Source organism: Hydractinia symbiolongicarpus, chromosome 11 (assembly GCF_029227915.1).
Source record: "Hydractinia symbiolongicarpus strain clone_291-10 chromosome 11, HSymV2.1, whole genome shotgun sequence".
Taxonomy (NCBI): Eukaryota; Metazoa; Cnidaria; class Hydrozoa; order Anthoathecata; family Hydractiniidae; genus Hydractinia; species Hydractinia symbiolongicarpus.
The window spans coordinates 9,602,140-9,621,017 of NC_079885.1; the positions used below are offsets into that span (position 1 = coordinate 9,602,140).

General features: G+C 32.3%; 1 protein-coding gene across 1 annotated transcript in view; it reads right to left on the reverse strand.

Moving 5' to 3' along the window:
* The window catches only part of LOC130614789 (maestro heat-like repeat-containing protein family member 1), a 37,245-nt gene that overhangs the window by 6,918 nt on the left and 11,449 nt on the right, over positions 1-18,878 (reverse strand). Inside the window, exons 8-30 of the mRNA XM_057436249.1 lie at positions 17,738-17,830; positions 17,003-17,081; positions 16,776-16,889; positions 16,362-16,435; positions 15,780-15,899; positions 14,260-14,370; positions 6,943-7,087; positions 6,544-6,584; positions 6,270-6,411; positions 6,080-6,138; positions 5,876-5,983; positions 5,558-5,800; positions 5,390-5,472; positions 4,992-5,184; positions 4,837-4,913; positions 4,147-4,282; positions 3,914-4,021; positions 3,519-3,623; positions 3,291-3,426; positions 3,060-3,172; positions 1,860-2,012; positions 1,202-1,356; positions 734-899 (exon numbers count right to left, since the gene is read on the reverse strand). Coding sequence (XP_057292232.1) covers positions 734-899; positions 1,202-1,356; positions 1,860-2,012; positions 3,060-3,172; positions 3,291-3,426; positions 3,519-3,623; positions 3,914-4,021; positions 4,147-4,282; positions 4,837-4,913; positions 4,992-5,184; positions 5,390-5,472; positions 5,558-5,800; positions 5,876-5,983; positions 6,080-6,138; positions 6,270-6,411; positions 6,544-6,584; positions 6,943-7,087; positions 14,260-14,370; positions 15,780-15,899; positions 16,362-16,435; positions 16,776-16,889; positions 17,003-17,081; positions 17,738-17,830 — 2,754 coding nt within the window. The remainder of the gene's footprint in view (positions 1-733; positions 900-1,201; positions 1,357-1,859; positions 2,013-3,059; positions 3,173-3,290; positions 3,427-3,518; positions 3,624-3,913; positions 4,022-4,146; positions 4,283-4,836; positions 4,914-4,991; positions 5,185-5,389; positions 5,473-5,557; positions 5,801-5,875; positions 5,984-6,079; positions 6,139-6,269; positions 6,412-6,543; positions 6,585-6,942; positions 7,088-14,259; positions 14,371-15,779; positions 15,900-16,361; positions 16,436-16,775; positions 16,890-17,002; positions 17,082-17,737; positions 17,831-18,878) is intronic.

Below are 18,878 nucleotides of genomic sequence, written 5' to 3' on the forward strand. Positions count from 1 at the left end.
ATTTAATTGGTTACTAGTAAAATTACTGATTAAAACTAAACAGATAACCTTTATTTATGACAAATAGTGTTGGCACCACACCCAAATTGTGGAAATAAAACCAATTACAGGCATCCTACTTCATTTCAAAATGAAAGTTAAGTAGTTTCAAGAAGCATTTATGCAGTTTTGGAGTTCCTTTGGAATGTTTTTATTTATGATATTTGAGGGCTTTTAACTATGTTTGTGGGCTATGATATTTGAGGGCTTCTTAACTATGTTTGTGGGCTAAGTTTGTCAGGTTTTTAAAGAATGACATGTTTATGGAGTATGAATGGAATTCATTAAGATTCATGTCAACTATTTTAGTTCGATTTGCAAATGCAACTATGGAGGTAATACTTTTTGTATCACAAACTGGATTTTTGTCTTTTTTCAATTCCCAAAGTTTGAACTTAACATGTTGCTTATTAAACTCTGTAGAAGTAGAATGAGACAAAAATTTTGAGGTCGATTTAAGAAAATTGCAAAAATATTCTCAAGCCAGAAAATTTTAACAATTTGACAAAGTGTCGCAATCCCTGCCTTAGGGCCCAAGAATTAATTTGGACTAAATTTAAGACCTACAGATTTTTAATTGGGGAAGTTGTCCTGTGTTAAGATTGAAAAAATAGTGTTTTTAGAGATATCTAAGCTATTTGTGAAAAATGTTAGGGGTGCCTGCTGATTTACAAACAAAAAATAATATACTAACTGCAAGTGACAAAGGTGTTGCAATTCGAGTCATTTTGAACTTATCTTTGGTATCTTCGTGTTCAGTATAAGGAGGAGAACGATGCAACAAATCAAGCAGATGATCAAATGCATCTGAGGTGAGATCTTTGTCTTTTGCTAGTGTTTTCCAAAATTCACATACAGTTCTAAGAATATAAATCAGTTACAAAAAAAATTAAAAAACACACATATTAAAATCTGTATCAGTCTCTGTGTAGGAAAATGAATTTGAAGTTGTACTCTTTTATCCATTTTCTGAATATTTTAAAGACACGACATCGTCAGAAATGTCCAAAAAACAATTTGTAAAAAAAATTTCTACATGTAATTTGTTTCTTCCCAGAGGCTTAAAACACAAAATGATAGAAACTTGCAAGAGGTAATGTTGGTAATGTCGGTTCAATTTCTGGTCATTTTCTCTTCACAGTTAATTAATATTATTACTTACGATTTAAATGGTACTGGGAAATCCAGGAAAGCCTGCAACACTTGTATCAAGTGATGCGTAGCTAATGTCCTCATTGCAACTAGTGAACCAGTAATGGTTTGATTAAAACTGACAACGCTTAAGTTGTCAACAATTTCTTTGACTAAAGTATGGACCTATAAATAAACAGAAAATAATAAGCAGAGGTATCAGAATAGAGACATTATTTTATTTTACATGGAAAAATTCATTCAGGTCTTTTTAGAAAAATGTTGGTATGTGTAGCGCAAAGCACACGTCCTGTATTTTAAGGATGATTTTAGACATGGAGATAAGGGTTGGCTGCTTATAAAGTTTGGAATTTTGTACGTACTAATAACAGCATGCCTAAATCGATTTACACGTATTTAAGTGTGTGTATGCTATTTACGTGTTTTGTTAAAAATCACGAGTAGGCCTATTAAAAAGAGGTTATTAACAAAAAACAAATGACAGTATGGAAGCTTTGGACATAAAAAATAACGTAAAATTCATAAGAAAAGAAAGAAGGGGTTGAAAGATTTTAAAACACGTCAGATGCATAACGCCAAAAAATGTCAAAATCTAAACTTAAAATTACTAATGGTAAAAACTAGAATTTATGGAAAGGTGTATGGAAAACAAAAAAAAAAAATTATACTTCTTTTCCAAGCTCTGCACCACGAAATTTCATTAAACAATTCAACATGGCACATGCACCACTGGAACTTTGACAGTGGGGATCTTTTAGGCCATCTGTAAGTGAAAATACAAGTGTTTTGACTTGCTCATCTGGTGTCTTTTTGCTGATTACCTGCAAGAAAAACAAATTTTAAAATTGAAATGCCTAAAACGTTAAGAAATCCTTGACCTCTATCTAGACAGGAAATGGACAAATCAGTTAAATTAGAATTTGAGCATTAAATGCAAAGAAAATAAACTAAAGAACAAAAATATGAGAATTCCCAAAGGTTGAAAAAATCAAAAATCCTTATTTTGCACGAATAATAAATTTTGTGTCTATTATAATATTAAACTTTTAGTATAGCTTTAGGTTGGTCAAAATACAATTTCCAGTCTTTTTTAAACAAAAATTGTAATTCCAACTTGTCATTTTGCAGAGCTGCAATGCTTATTTGTTTTGAGAAAAATAATTCAAGGAATTGTTTTAAAGTTGATAAGGCTAGAAACTCAACTAAGAAACCATGAAATTGTTAACTTTATGCGAATACGAAAGAAAAGTGAAACCGACACAACTGAGTGTCGATTTTAACCATTAGTAGTTACATAAAACTATAAAGACAAGTGTTTTCTATCTCTCGCACAGGTCGTTGCTCATATTAAAGCTAATTTTTACAAAAATTAACAAAATTATCAAAAAATTACATGAGATTTTAAAAAATCTTTTGGTCTTTCTTTCCTTTTTTTTTTAATTGACATTTTCCAACCCTCCTTTGCAATTTAAATTTCAACTTTGCAATCTTTTATTAAACAGATTCCCATCCCAGTAAAAGTTGGACTACCAACCCAAGTATAAAAATTGATACATGGCAATTGAATGATCACACAGAATACACTATGACCGATTATTTTAAGGAGGTACCATATTTGTGTTAGACCAGAGACTGGAATAGACAGTAAACCTTTTTTTTGTGACAGATATCACATTTTACTGTGTTTCGCTGAAGAGTGAGAAAATAATACACTGATTAAAATTGGCATTGGTTTAGTACTACTTACAAAAAAAGGAAAACATAAAAAAGGGGAAATCAGACAAGCCAAGATTTGCCGTCGCATGAAGCAAATATTTACTTATTTAATTGGTATTATGCTAGCTGAAACTTGAATACAAAAAAGTTACCATAGAGAGCTCATTCACAACATTAAAAAGAACAGATGGTTCGCTCTTGTTTAAACTTTCTTTCAACTGAGTTAAACCTTGAATGCGATCATCATTAACATTTGGAGGAACGCCTGAAAAATTGAATAAAAAAGGATTCTTGATAATAAATTCAATATTCACATCTTTTTTTTGCCTAATATTTTATTATTTAGGGATGAGGTCCATACACATGTAAAAATGTTTACAAACCTTCATATCGGTCATTGATAGTCAAAAGTAACTGTACGCACTGCATGCTATTTTGACGCACTGAAGTCACTGGATCAGTACATCGTGGTAAAAATCGACCCAGAATGTAACCCAAGGTGTTGAAATGTATACCACCCTGTCAAAATCATTTAAAAATCAAGTAGCTTTTGATTCAGCACAGAATTTTTGGTATTATTAAGAAGTACATAAATGTAGATGAAAACTTACAGAAAAATTGGCTACATTCAAATAGTTTTGAAGTATAACTTTGACAGTAAGGAAAACTCTTTCTCGCTCATAATTCTGAGCCGAAGTCATGTATGGTTCCAGCAGCTAAAAAATATGAAACACTTAAATGCTGCTATATTGGCTGATGATAGGTATGTGATCAATATTGATAGATCGTACAAAAAATCAACACATTTATGAAGAGTTCTACTACTACTATTTTTTATTAAGAATGCAAAGTAAAGAAGATCAGCCATGAGAAAAAGTAAAACAAGGTTCTTGCAAAAAAGTTCAGAGACAAAACCATCATTCCTTATCCTATTTTCTTGGAGAGTTATGTCAACAACAATGTTAATAATACATCTTGTAACGCATACTGTCTTGAGATTCAATACCTTGAGAAGTGATTGGAGAGGTAATGGCTTTGGATCTCGACTAGATAATTCTTTCATCAACGCATTTAAACTTTCGACTGCTGAGTTTATCAATTTCTCTGCCTCTTCCTAAACATCATCAAATTAATGAAAATTTTTTACTTAGCAAACCTCTTTAAAGACATTATACCGTTTGCGTAAATAAAACGATTTCTTTAAAAAAATATTTTTGCATCTTTAATAATTTTTATTACCTCTGACTGGGTAGTGGTATCTTTACCACGTAATGGTGACTGCTGTGAAGACAATATAGAAACAGGGTAGACATTGCTGCAGCATACGCCAACAATTTCTGAAATGTCTGTATCATTTACACTTTCTTCCAACTTACTAATAATCCCTTATTAAAGAAATAAACATACTTCCAAAAACTAAACATACATTACTTTTAAAAACTAAATAAAAAGAAAAGAAGATTCAAAAATATTTAACATCCAATATGTTTAAATAACTTATTCCCCCATCCCTCAAACACTGTTCCAACATTCTTTGATTTGGATGTGATGTTTCCTGAATTTTAAGTTCTTGTTTTTAACACATGAAATGCTTGACATAATACAAGGTAATGGCACTTAAACATTAAGGCTGTATCATCTTTTACTAATCCCGATTTTAAAGCACTCTTAGCGTTCTTAGTGGGTTGAAATAAGAACATAAAATACTATCCTTCATACTTATTAACTGAGTTAAACCTTGAATCCAATCATTGTTAGTATTTGCAAGAAATACCGGCAACCTTATTTTAATCTACGTTAATTTTGCGTAAATGTTTATATTGAAAAATTAAAGTGTCTAAAGCTACTTGGTCCAAATGTTTATAAACTGAAAACAGCTTCAGGGACGTAGTTCTCAAAAAAAGAACATAACAAACAATGCAAGGATACACTAAATTAGTTATAGCATCGATTGCTAGTGCCCGTGTCTCTGTGGCTGCAGTCTTTGATTCTGATTTTAAAAACCCCTAAAAAATAATTATATTTAGACAAAACAAAGGACTTAAACAAGACAAAAACAATAGATGTAACATTAATTTACGTACTTCCATGTGTTTTAAGAGATCTGTTCTACGTGTAAACACGTAATTCTCACTCTGCAAGTGATTAGGTTGCACTGCTCGACCAATCAATTCAACAGCTCGAATTAAATTTTGTTTCACATTATTATCACGTACGGTTGTAAAATGTGGATTAATGACTCGCATCACATTTGATTCCAACCGTGCACTTACCAGTCTAAACAAAAGGTTAAAACACTTAAATCAAACCAAAAATTTGTTTCTGAATCAGTTAACATGAAAACTATGTAGGAACACGAAAAAATGAAAACTTTACTATGTAAAACAGACTTTTTAAGGGGTACAATATTTCTTACAAACAAGAAAGTTTGCCTATATTTAGGTGTTCTTGATTAAAGTTTTTTTATCATTTATCACTGTACCCAGGTGGTCCATAGAACACAACATATCCATAACACAACATCACTGTGCTTTTTATTCTTTCCACATCTGCTTCTGATTTATCCTAGATGAAAAAAAAAGAAAATAAAAAAAACCCTTTTCTATCTAAATCCATCACCATTGCTTAAATGATTTCAGATTTCTTGTACCTTAATTAATCCCATAAATCCTGTTGCTTTACGAACCATTTGAGTTTTCGTAACTTCTTCTAATTTCATCAAACATTGATCAAGGTGAGATGCGGCACAAAAGCCAACTCCAACAGCGCAACCCTCTCTCTCAGTTTGATTGGTATGATCAACCGATGAAAATATTAAATTTAGATGCTCTCTAATAAAGTCTGTAGTTCCAATTTTACGTAAAACTACACCAAGGCATTTGTAGAGAAAGTTCTAAAATATTAAGAGTCAACATAGAAAGAAATATTGAGAGAAATTATAAAGTATAAAAAAAGTACGTAAGGAAACCTTTTCCTCTGTACAACCAGCATACAAAGGCAATTGAAGGCCAATTTCACGACCAAATGCTAGGAACCATTCTTCTGAATCAACAGCACTTAAGGTTTTTGCTAACAACTACAAAGAAATAACAACAAAAATAAGAACAACACAAATAAATATTTAAATAAAAATCAGAAGAAGCAAACAAGGGTACAGTAATATTTCAGATACCTTAAGAATAAGATCTTCCCATGCTTTTTGATTCCAGTTTTCTGAGTCGTATGAATTTTCTAAATAATTAATATTGTGACGCAACTAGTTTAGATGAACAAATAATATATAACATTTCTCTCATTAAAGATAAAGCTATTTTTACAACTGTCAAACATTAACGCATTATCAAAATATACTAGTCTCATACCTTCTAAGTACACTGTAAGTTTTGGAATGACAGTGTCCCACATTTCCACGATGTTGGGATGTATATTAGGTGAATATGACTTCAAAAAGTTCAGAATATGTATTCCTCGACCACCTCCTTTTAATGGATGTCCAGTGATCACCTAATACAAAATAAAGAATATTTATGTGAAACAAGCCTTAGGGTGCAGGATGTTCAATCAAAAGATAAGAAGTAATCAAGAATTTAAGAAGTAATTTTTTGTCAAGTAATCCAAAATCTACAAGCTACTTACAATAAGTCTTGATAGAAGCGCTTGTGGTTTTGGCACATTCACTAAAAACACAATAAATTGGAGTGTGAGATGTCAAAAAATCACATCCGCATGTTTAAAACTTGAGCATGGATTAATATTCCAAAAAGGCCAAAAATCATGACACTTACAAAAACTTCGCTTGTAGCATTTTCTTCTCCGATAAGAAAACATCGAAAAAAACATTAAATATTTAACATTTTAGAATTTTTCCTGCAACTTTATATTTCTGCAAGCCAAACAAGGTGACACCTCATTGCGCATTTAATATTAAAGTAATAAACAAACTTAGAATAATCGTCTCAGATAATATTTCTAGGATTTCTCGCTACACAAAATTATAAAAGCTAAAACGGAAGTTTGAATATAACTTAACAGTACCTTGAACTGTATATTGAATCATGTAACTCTCATCTTCTTCTTCTCTTTTCCTTGATGCAATAATTGAAAGAGCACGACATACCGCCATTATTGATTCAGTGTAATGACTAGGTAGCAGAAATTCCAATAAATATGGCCAAAGCACCTAAACACAATAAAGTATTCTTACAGTAAAAAATATCTAGAGTATAAACACAATAATGTGTAGTCCCAAAAATTCACCTACGTACTCAACAAAGAAAAATATAATGGATTTCAAATTTTTTGATGATATCAGGAAGTGTCCAACACATATAAAATAATTTCTTCAGTAGTGTATGAATCCAACTAATTTTGATTCCAGTCAATTTTCCCAACCTGTCGTCACGTTTGATAATAACATTACTAGTCGATAAGGCCTGTGGAGAAATCCACTTAGGCAGGAGGACAATAAAAAAATAGGTTGTGTTAGATTTTTTGCTGACGTCAGCAGTGCAGATATTTGCCGAAGTTTAGTTTATTCGTTGCCTGTAATGTGTAGAGGTTAAAGCGCTGATCAAAATAATACAGGATCATATGTTTTTGGCAAACGCCTAAGGAAATATAAGGTTTTAATAATTTTGCTGATATCAGCAATGGCTAGTCAAAACTGTAAAAATTTTTTTCAGAAATTTGTATGCATGTTGCCTTCATCGTATAGATCTTGAAACGCTGATCAAGAAAATGTATAGGATTATGTGCTTTTGACAAACGGTTGCAGAGATATTAAGGTATAAAGGTTTTTGATGACATCATTAACCCGTCCATTCCGAAATGGATTTGGGGACACCATCATCATCATCATCATCATTCTCGACTTAACGTCCGTTTTCCATGCTGGCATGGGTTGGACAGGGTATATTAATGACCCTCTTCCAATCTGATCTAGACTGTGTTAGATCTAAACTCAACTTCCTCTCTATCAAGTCTGTCCTTATAACCTCCTGCCAAGTCTTTCTCGGTCTGCCTCTGGGCTTTGCCCCAGGAACTATCAAGTCTCTACACTTTCTTACCCAATTATCCTCCTCCATTCTTTCCAAGTGCCCCAGCCAATTCAATCTTCTTATCTGGATAACATCTTTAATTCTACGGAGACTTAGCCTGCTTCTTAGCTCATCTGAACTCTTTCTGTCTCTCAGACTGGCGTTACACATCCACCTAACCATTCTCATATCATTCCTTTCTAAACGGTCAAGATCTTCCTGCTTCACTGCCCATGTCTCACTACCGTACAACATAACACTTCTTACACAGGCCTCATACAACCTACCTTTTACCTCAATTGACAGGACTCTGCTAGTCAACAAAGGAAGTAACTCTCTGAACTTTTTCCAAGCAGAACCTATCCTGCAAGTAACACTTCTTCCAACACCCCCTTCATTGCCCAACATATCACCTAAGTAACAGAAGTTCTCAACTATCTCTAACGAGCCACTGTTGTACATCATTAAAGCTGGAAATACTTCATTCTCTATAATCTCACCTTTGCAACACTTGCATACAAACTGAATGTCAGCTCTTAACCTTCCACTAATACTACTGCACTTCTTATGTACCCAATGCTTGCAAGTCTGACAAAAAATTGAGTTACTACCAACCCCTTTCCTGCAAACTCCACAAGGCTACTTTCCAACTACAAGGTCACACTTGGCTGCAATGCTACTAATCATGACTTTAGACTTTGCTGTGTTTACCTATAGCCCTTTCTCTTCTAGTCCTTTCTTCCACTTCTCAAACTTTTCAACTAATTCTTCCATCGACTCTGCTATGAGAACCAAATCATCTGCATACAATAACTCCCATGGACAACCTGTTCTGAACTCCATCGACAAGGCTTAAGACTAGAACAAACAACAAAGGACTAAGTACAGAACCCTGATGTACACCAACATTTACACTAAATTCATCACTAAGTGAATCGTTAATCCTGACACGACTTCTAGCATTGCTGTACATAGACTGTACCATCGAACTAGCCACTCATCCAAACCTAATTTTCTCATAGCCCACCAAATAACTTTACGTGGCACTCTATCAAAAGCATTCGCTAAATCTACAAAGGCAAAATATAGATTCTTTCTCTTCCTAAATACTTTTCCTGAAGCTGTCTGAGTAAAAATATTGCATCTGTAGTGCCGCGCCCTGGAACAAAACCAAATTGCATCTTATCTATATCAATTCTTTCTCTAAGTAACTTATCAATCACTCTTTCAATAACTTTCATTACTTGATCAACCACCTTCAAACCTCTATAGTTACCCCTTTCTAATGCATCACCCTTGCCCTTGAAACAATTCACTAATACACTCGACTGCCACTCACTCAGAATAGCACCATCCTTTATAATCTGGTTAGCAAGACTTGTAATAAGCTCAACTCCAATACATCCAGATGCTTTTACCATCTCTGCAACAATACCTGATACTCCTGCAGCCTTGCCAATCTTCAATTTCCTAATAGCCTCCACTACCCATTCTGTCTTGATCTGCATAGCTGGCCTTTCTACAACATCATCATCAGACAAATTATCCTCGTCCAAATCAAACTCAGTGTTAAGCAACCTCTGATAATGATTCTTCCAAGCTACCCTTTTCTCCTCCTCTGTGCTAGCCAAAACACCTTCATCATTACGTATACACTTCTCACCTATAATATATCTTGATTAGTCTTCTTCATTTGCTTTGCTATCTTGAATACCTCATTGCGCTGGTCTTCCCTTCTTAACACATCTGCAAATCTGTTTCTCTCTGCTTCTGATTTTGCCTTATACACTGCTGTACGAGCGCGACGCTTAGCTTCTAAGTAAATATTTTTACTACCACCTGACTTCCACTCTTTCCAAAGTTTCCTCTTTTCCTTTATACACTGGTCAACCTCATTATTCCACCACCAGGTCTGTCTATGTCTAGCTGGTCCTTTCGTCCACCCACAGGTATCATCAGAAGCTTCTAGAAGACAATTCTTCAAAGTAGTCCAAGTACTTTCAACATTGTCACTATCACATTGACTATTGTAGGCTAACTGCTGAACTTTTGCACTAAATTGTCTTGCTACAATCTCTTCCTTCAGCTTCCAGACTTTTCGACGGGGCCTGTACTTTCCCTTGGCTTCTTTAACACTCTTCAAGATAATATCACAAACCAGCAACCTATGCTGGGAAACACACTCTTCCCCCGATAAAACTTTCACGTCCTTCACCACTTTCTTGTCTGACTTTCTAACCAGGAAGTAATCTATCTGTGTCTTACAACCACCTGACTCATATGTTATCAGCCTACTCTGTCTCTTACTGAATGATGTGTTGCAAACCACCATGTCCGTTGCCATTCCAAACTCAAGCAATCTCTCCCCTTCCTTATTTCTGCTCCCAAATCCATAGCCTCCATGCACACCTCTATAACCTTCAGATGACTTCCCAACATGACCATTAAAGTCGCCGCCCACCATGACAAGTTCAGTGTCTCCAAACTTTGATGTGACTGCTATTAACTCATCATAAAACTTATCTTTATCTTCCTCACTGAGTCCACACTGTGGAGCATAAACTGACAGAAAAGTGACAATCCTATTACCTATCAAAAACTTTATCACTATAATACGACTATTAACACGCATAACATCTATTACTTTTTCTACCCACTTCTCTGCAACGAATATGCCAACTCCTCCATATCCATCACTATTACCAATCCAAAAAAGCTTATACCTTGCCCTCCTACCTTCCATAAATCTCACTGAAGCTCCTCTCCACCTAACTTCCTGAACACAACACATATCAACAGATCTACGTTCTAACATTTCAACTACTTCACCTGCTCTACCTGTCAGAGTACCAACATTTACACTAGCCATCCTCAACCTAGTGTTATCTACCTTGTGATTTGGGAACTACCTTGTGGTTTGGGAAACTTACCCAAATTGGTCCCAGGTGGTCCCTAGTTACCAACGAGGTGAAAAAACATTGACGTCACCACTTCGTTTCCAAGTTATTTGGCCTCAAAGTTTTAAGTGTAATGGCATCATTAATTTCATATACTTTCCTTTGACGTTAATATTATTATAACGTTAAAAGTTTGGTAATTTACAGAACATATTTATAAGTGATGTTTTATAGACTTTATTGAAGAAAACTTTGAAAAATATAATCGACATTGCAAAAGTATTATATAGACTAGCCGAATTCCCGTGGAAAAATCCACTAAATCTCTTATTGAATGCATGTACGGGACACCAAACAAAAACATACAGCATGGTAATTTAAATTTTTAAAACTTACACTTTAACTTCGGCTCTTTGTCTCTTTTTTATAACGGGACGGAAAAAAGAGAGAAAAGCCCTGGAATTGAGGTTGCTCACAGTCTGCATTGCTTTATATTTATACCCGTTGAAACCAAAACGTTGAAAATATAAGCAGGTGCAACAAAAATATAAATAAAAATGCAAAATGTCCATACCAAAATCAGATATTCAGTCTATTGCATACACAACCCTTTTAAAGTTTTACACAAGATATAAGAAATTAACAGTTATCTGCGTTCCCGTGAAAGAATCCAATGAATCTGTCATTGAATCGATGTAAGGGATACCAAACAAAAACATACAACACAGTAATTTGAATTTTCAAAAATCACATTTTAACCTCGACCCGGGCTCTTTGTATTTTTTATACCGGCATGGCAAAAAGAGAAAAAAGCCCTGGAATTGAGGTTGCTTACAATATGCATTATTTTTATACCCGCTAAAACAAAACATTTAAAAATATAAGCAAGTTATGCAACAAAATAAAAATTAAATGAGATAAAAATTCAAAAAGTCAACACAATCTGGACTGTACTGTACCTTCTTTGCCATGCGAGAAGTACACCTTGGAAAATAGTATGCCAGACATTAGGAAAAATTGCTAAGTCACACAAAAAATTGCAAATTTTCCACAACGTACAGTTGCATCATACCAAATAAGCTATTTACTCTATTGCATACAGCAACCCTCCCAATGCGCAAACGTGCCGTGCATAATAACAATGCAGCGTTTTGAATTTAAGAATCGAATAATATTTCAAACGATCATAATGTAACAGATGTAAACATTGATTTAAAAACCAGTAACAACGGAAAAATTACTTTTTATAGTTTATAAAATTCTCATCTAAGATATATACCATGTATTTTATAAGAATTATTCCGTTTCAGCCTTAATGTTCTTAACTTTCTCGACAAATACTATTCTTATTGTTCCTAATACATTTTTAGTAGGGCTATGGTCTCAATATATATATGTATAAAAAATGACTTAATAAAATGAAGCTTGCTATAAGTTGCTATAGCTAATGGCATATTCTGCTACATGTAACGGCCCATTGCTTTGGACAGAAAAAAGTTCAGTTTGTTAGATATGCAATAAAAAAGTAAACTTCTAATTAAATTTGCGCATCATACACATTTTTATATTAGAACAAACGATCAAGCTTAGACATAATCTTAGTATATTCTGACCCATTGTTTAGAGTATACTCTTAGAAATTAAAGTTCTTAACTTTCTTTACAAATACTATCCTCGTAGCCTAAACATATATAACGCCTCAATAAAATAAAGCTTGCTATATATTGCTATGGCTATTGGCAATTTTTTTACATTTAGAACAAACAATCATAATCATATGATCTTGAATAATATAATAATAATTAGAATAATATAAACTTCTGACCCATTGTTTATAGTATATATGTATATATATTCTTACAAAAAAAGTTCTCAACTTTCTGGACAAATACTATCCCCATTATTCTAAATATATTCTTAGCATGTCCATGTCCTGAAAATATATAATGCCTTAATAAAATAAAGCTTGGTATAGCTATTGACAAATTCTTTTTATATTTATAACAAACAAACGAGGTTGGACGTATTCTTAAGATATTCTTAACTGACCCTGAGTATATTCTTACAAAAAAGAATATGTTCAGGCACAAGACAAAACATATTTCACTTCATATTTAAGGCAAAGTTTAGCTTTGAAAGTGCAAACGGCTTAAATATCGTTATTTACCTGAATTCATTTCTCTACCAGATAATCTAAACAACACACCTGTTTTTCTTTGGCTTTCCCAGCAGGTCGCTAGCTAGGGCTCTTTGAAAAGTCTAATCATTTTTTTATTTCGATTACTAAACTTTGCTTCATCCCAAAGAAAACAAATTGAAAATGTATAGCTAGCTGCAATTGTCTGATACATTTCCAATCAGTTCTCTTTTTGACGTAATATCATCGTACATTTTTCTTCTTAATAACAAAACTAAACTTTTTAAACTCGCACGACAACAAAAGCCGCTCTACAACAATAAGTTTGTTCTTTACATTTTAGATTCGAATTATTATTTGAAATCGATAGTTTTTTTTAAAAAAGAAAGCAACCTTGGTCCCAGAACACCAAAATGATAGAAGAAACAAATAAGGTTTAATCTAACCTCATGATGAGTAAACATCGTTTGAAATAACTTTTTACAGGATTACTTTGAAAAAGAGACAAGATTCTTCGCTTTGGTTTTCTTTTTTCAGTTGATAAACTTTGTTTCCATGAGAAACGGCGCGCACATGGTAAACCGGGAGTAAAGTTAAATTATTCCATCTATAACGACCAACCAGGGTTTTAAAACAAAAAAACAAATAAAAACATTTAAAAATAAAATAAAAATTAGTTTTAATAAAATAAAGAAAAAGAGTTTTATTTTTTAAAGTAATAAGAAAAGAGAATTAAACATTTAAATAGTACCCCCTGATTCACGTTTTTTTTAACTTGGTAAATTTTAGCGTAACGCCACGTCGTGAAAAAGAATACTTTTTTGTGTCGTGGAATCACATGGTCACTCACACAAGCGTATTATTATATAGATAAGTGCAATGCAATGAATCCAGTGATCTTAATATTTCTTTGACGTTAAGCTATCAAAATTACCTTCAAAGTAATAGTGTGGACCCACTCAAGCTTCATGGTCTGGTGGTGATTAATAAGTAAATATTTTTATAACACATAATAAAGCAGTGCTCAATCCTCTTCACTAACTGTTACAAAGTCATAAGATATATCAATTTTTTATTTTAACACATCATTGAGAAAAACGAAGAAAACTTAAAACATATGAAAAGAGAGTATACATGTAAGAATAAAATAAAGTGCATATCCAATATTAAAATGTTTAGTTTAGCATTTCGCTTGAGGTGAATCTGTCCTAAAGTTTCATGAACAATCAACTTTAATTCTTTTGCATAATTCAAGATTATTCAGAGTTGTTTGTTTACTTACATTCTCCATAACATCGATAGTGGTCGACATCAAATGAAGTACATTTTGACACATTGATTTAACAGAAGCTACAGTTACGACATCTCCATCTTGAGGACGCTTTGTTGATTTCTAAAGAAGGCACATTGATTTGTTTTTTTACTTTACATGAGCTGATGATGTTGTAATGGTGAAATTAGGAATGTTTCAATCAAAGACAACTATACTGCAATTATTATCAATCAATTTTACAAAAGTTTCTAGTATAAAACCTAGTGAATGGCGGAGGATTAGCCCTGAGAAATTGAAAGGTTACGTACGTGTAAGAATTTTTAAGAATACCCTAATTCTTGAACATACCCTAACTTTTTAATGAGAAATCGTAAAATGCAAAAGATTCTTTGGAACAATAATGAAACGTTATCATTATTTTTTTGCACATTGTTGACAAGATGTAGCAAGCATTATTAAACATAAAAAATTCTGTGTAAAAAACGCGCACAATAATATAACATGAATACTTTATTAAAAAATTTGCATCTATGACTTTTAAGAATTAATTTTCTTTGCAAAATGCAAAATTTTTTATGCTTTGGCTACGTCTTAATTTCAAACGAAATCAAGTTCGATAATATCAACTTTTTATAGGGATCTGTAATATAGAAGTTAAAATTAACCACCAACGATAAAAAAGGCACATCAATTAAATAATTTTTCTTTCCAATTTAATGTACCCAATAATGACATAAAACTGTTTTTAAATATTCCAGTTATACATTGTTTGTTTATGGTCAATTGTTAAATTTCGGAAGTCAAGGACCGTGGATCAGTCGTTATTTTAAAAGGATTCCTGGATTGAAAATGATATTTTTGTATGTTTAGAGTATAAAAAGTTGTTTATTAAGATTTTGGAATTTTTTAAAAATCTTTTTTCGTTCTCAAGATATCAGGCTTAAAAGATTTCCAGCTGGCTGTATGACATCATCATTGATGATATAATAGGGTAGTAAGCATAAATTAATATTTGAAATATCATGCGAAGTTACATAATATCAAAACTTTTAAGCAGTGTGGACTTATGCTTCTGATGATTAGGCATGTGTAAAGTTTTGTAGTTTAAGAATGATCTCATCTTTAATTACTGGTAGAAATATAATGTCAGGATTTTTCAAAACTTTCTTACAGCATCATAGGATCCCGGACTTCAATTACTTAAAATTTTAAATACCTTCAGAACGAAAAAAGATTTGAAAAAAATTTCAAAGGACTTGATAAACAACTTTTTATTCTCCACAACATATAAAAATATCATTTTTAATGCAGGAATCCCTTTAAGCACTGCATTTATATAATTTTTGAATATTGTCAGTATTCTTAACATGGGTATTATGGGTACAACATTCTTTAATCCAACAATCCGGAACTTTTCTGTGCTCTTAAAATAACATTGCACTTGATGAAACAAATTTGCAATTATTTATCACACTGGCAATTGCTGCATGCCAATATGAATTTTAGGGGCGAATACCACTACCACTAACCTCATCATCCTGTAAGGCACACATTCGAACAACAAATTCCACCATCTTTCCACCACCTTCCAATCCAAGGTAATCATGGTGTGCCATTGCGATTATACACTGTGCAAATGAACGACAGACCTATGTCAATAAAAAAATACTAAAAAATAACACAAAATCGTAAAGCACGTTTAATCTATATTAATTTATTTATGTTTTCGCTTAATCGTTCAGTCATATTTATTCATTCATTCATCCGTTCATTAAATTATTTATTTATTACAATATTTTAGTACTTTTATTGTAAGTTTGGAACAAGTATCATTTTTTACTTTTTTGGCACAATAGAAAAAGCTGTAATTAATTTTATAAAACTAAAAATTGAAACAACACCAACCCAATCTTTCCTTTTGAAAACTCATTTGTAAAAAAGGGAAATGGTAACATTAAATTTCGTAAAACCTAAATTTTTGTACTTCTTATCAATTTTTTTGTTGCCCTTGGAAAGAAGATGTGCCCCCAAATAGATCAGGAAGGTGTTTGGAAGCCATACTATCAGAAGAGATTTGATTCAGTGCAATTCAAGTTACTTGGTGATTTTACCTTTAAATTATTTTCGTTCAATAGTATGCTAACACTAGAAAGTATTAACTCCTTTTTATTTTGTAGATAAGTATCTAAAAGAATTAAAACATAATTAACATAATACATCAGTATAACAGAAAAAAGTCTATGACTGCAAATTTAGGCAAGATGGATGTCCAGTTTTAGAGAAAAGTAGCAGTTCACTATTTTTTGTTAAAATAAATCAAAAGGCAATCAATAGCAATTATTTTGCAAAAAAATCTCATGGAAAAAAATCGTAATAGTACCTGTTCATATTCTAAACCTCCTTGTACTCACAAATATTGTTAAAAAAAAAATTCCCCACTACATTAACCATTAATAATTCACCTCATGAAAATTAACCTGCGCATTCTGAAATGTCAATTTTATAAAAAGGCAAGAAAAACAAACCTGAAGAGTTTATTAGATGTTTGATAATTGATATTGTTGCAGCTTTCGATTTTTCTTGACCTGCTTCCAGTTTTATTTGCAGAAAACCCACTACACGATCTGAAAAAGTTTGAGCTAAAACAAATAAACAAAACAAAATTAATTTTAACACCTACAAAGGTATTTAGAAAGATAAGAAATAAGGAAACAATACATAACATTCTGAACAAACAATAACTAAATCATACTTAGTACTTGGAAGCACCGTAAAAGTTCGTTATTATTTTTTACTGATTGAATGTTGCCGTAATCTGGTTCTATTGAAGCCTAAAAAACAAAAAAGATTAATATGAAGAAACTCTAAAGACCTTTAAAAAGACCTTATCTTAAACAAAAAGAAAAAGGCCTGAGCCTAGGAAATCAGTACGCAGTTGATAATTGGAAATGGGAAAGTGTTTTGTTTCCATAAATTAGACCTTGTGGGACTGCCTTGCAAAGATCGCTATGTTTTCTTTATGTGTTCATACTGTTTTCTCTTTTAGACAGAAGAAAGAGGATGGGTATATATTGTATTAGTGAAAGTCGGAATATAACACATATAGAAGGTACACAAATCAAAGTCAGATTTAGGATTAATGTTGCAGATCTTTGCAAAAAATGTTTTAACTTCAGAAGATTTTGTTAGTAATATTTGCAAGACAATTTTGTGGGTATTTATTTTGCTAATGATGTTTTGGTAAAGCGTTTTACTGAAATCAATCTTACATGTTCATTTTAAACTCATTTTAAAAAAAAATACACAAAAAACAGTTTTCTCCTGTATTTTATTTTTATATTATCAACTTAAAGTTAAATACATGTGGTTGTACCTTTATTGATTCTTATTTAACCAATATCATATTTAAACAAAATGCTACGTGGAATTAGTATGAAGCATTACGAATTCTATAGTTTCAGCAATATTTGATAACTTCAATGCGTACCTGTACATGAATACCATTCATCATTTGATCAAGTATTGGTAACAACATCATCGAACCATCTGTACAAGCTGCACTCAACACCATACATAATGACTATTAAGAAAACAGTTATAATCAGTACAGTGATTACAAAATCATTTATCTGCTCATGCGTGAAATGTTGACGTATCATAAAAACATTACAACACGAGGCTGCAAACAGAAAAAATAGGCTTAGTATTTGTTTCAAATTTTTCTTTATCCATTTATTATTTAATGTCATAACAATGCAAATGACTGAAATAGGGTAACAGGCCTTGTCTAAATGTGCAATTACAATCTACAAACACAATCAGACAACTAAACAACATAAGTCACCTGTAATGACGAAGTGTAAACACGCCTCGAGTGTTGCATATATATTATTTATAAGAAAATTTGCCAGAAAGCTAAATTTAGTTTCCACTATATTTTTCAGATTGACCGAAAAAGAATTACATAGAAGGATAAATTATATTGTCTTTATTTCCTCTCTGTAATGTATAAGCTTTTTTGTTGTGCTTTAACTTAATAGCCTACGAAAACATTCGATATACACACCAAAGTAAAAAACACTATTTGGGAGTGTAACAAGATTATAGCTTAATAACATCGTTATGTACAACTTTTTTGATAGAAAACTAAGCCAGTTCAAATACCGATGAAAACATTCCAATAAGGCATATGAACAAAAAAAAAGATCTGTCATTTGAATTTTAATGATGGTATCTACCCTTCGGTCCCGAAATGGGCGAATTGACCCAGCTTCAGGACCCATTTGAACACATTTTGGTTCCATTTGGTCTTTGGTCCCTAGTTACTTACACATGAGCAGACATTTAATTCAATTTGTTTCCACGTTGTTTGGCCTAATAGTGTAAAACAATAGCTCCACCATCAAACAAAGTTTTGTACACTCACAGAACAGTTTTACAGCCATATTTTTATAAAAGTCGTTAAAGAAAATTTAAAAAGCCAAAAGCTGAAAATAATGCATAGGAAAAATTATCAGTTGAAAGGTTATGAGATAGTTGAGTTCAATGACAAGTACAACACAGTATTGACGCAAAATTAGTATATATTGAATTGTGACATAAAATCAAAACAGTAATGTTTAGCAACT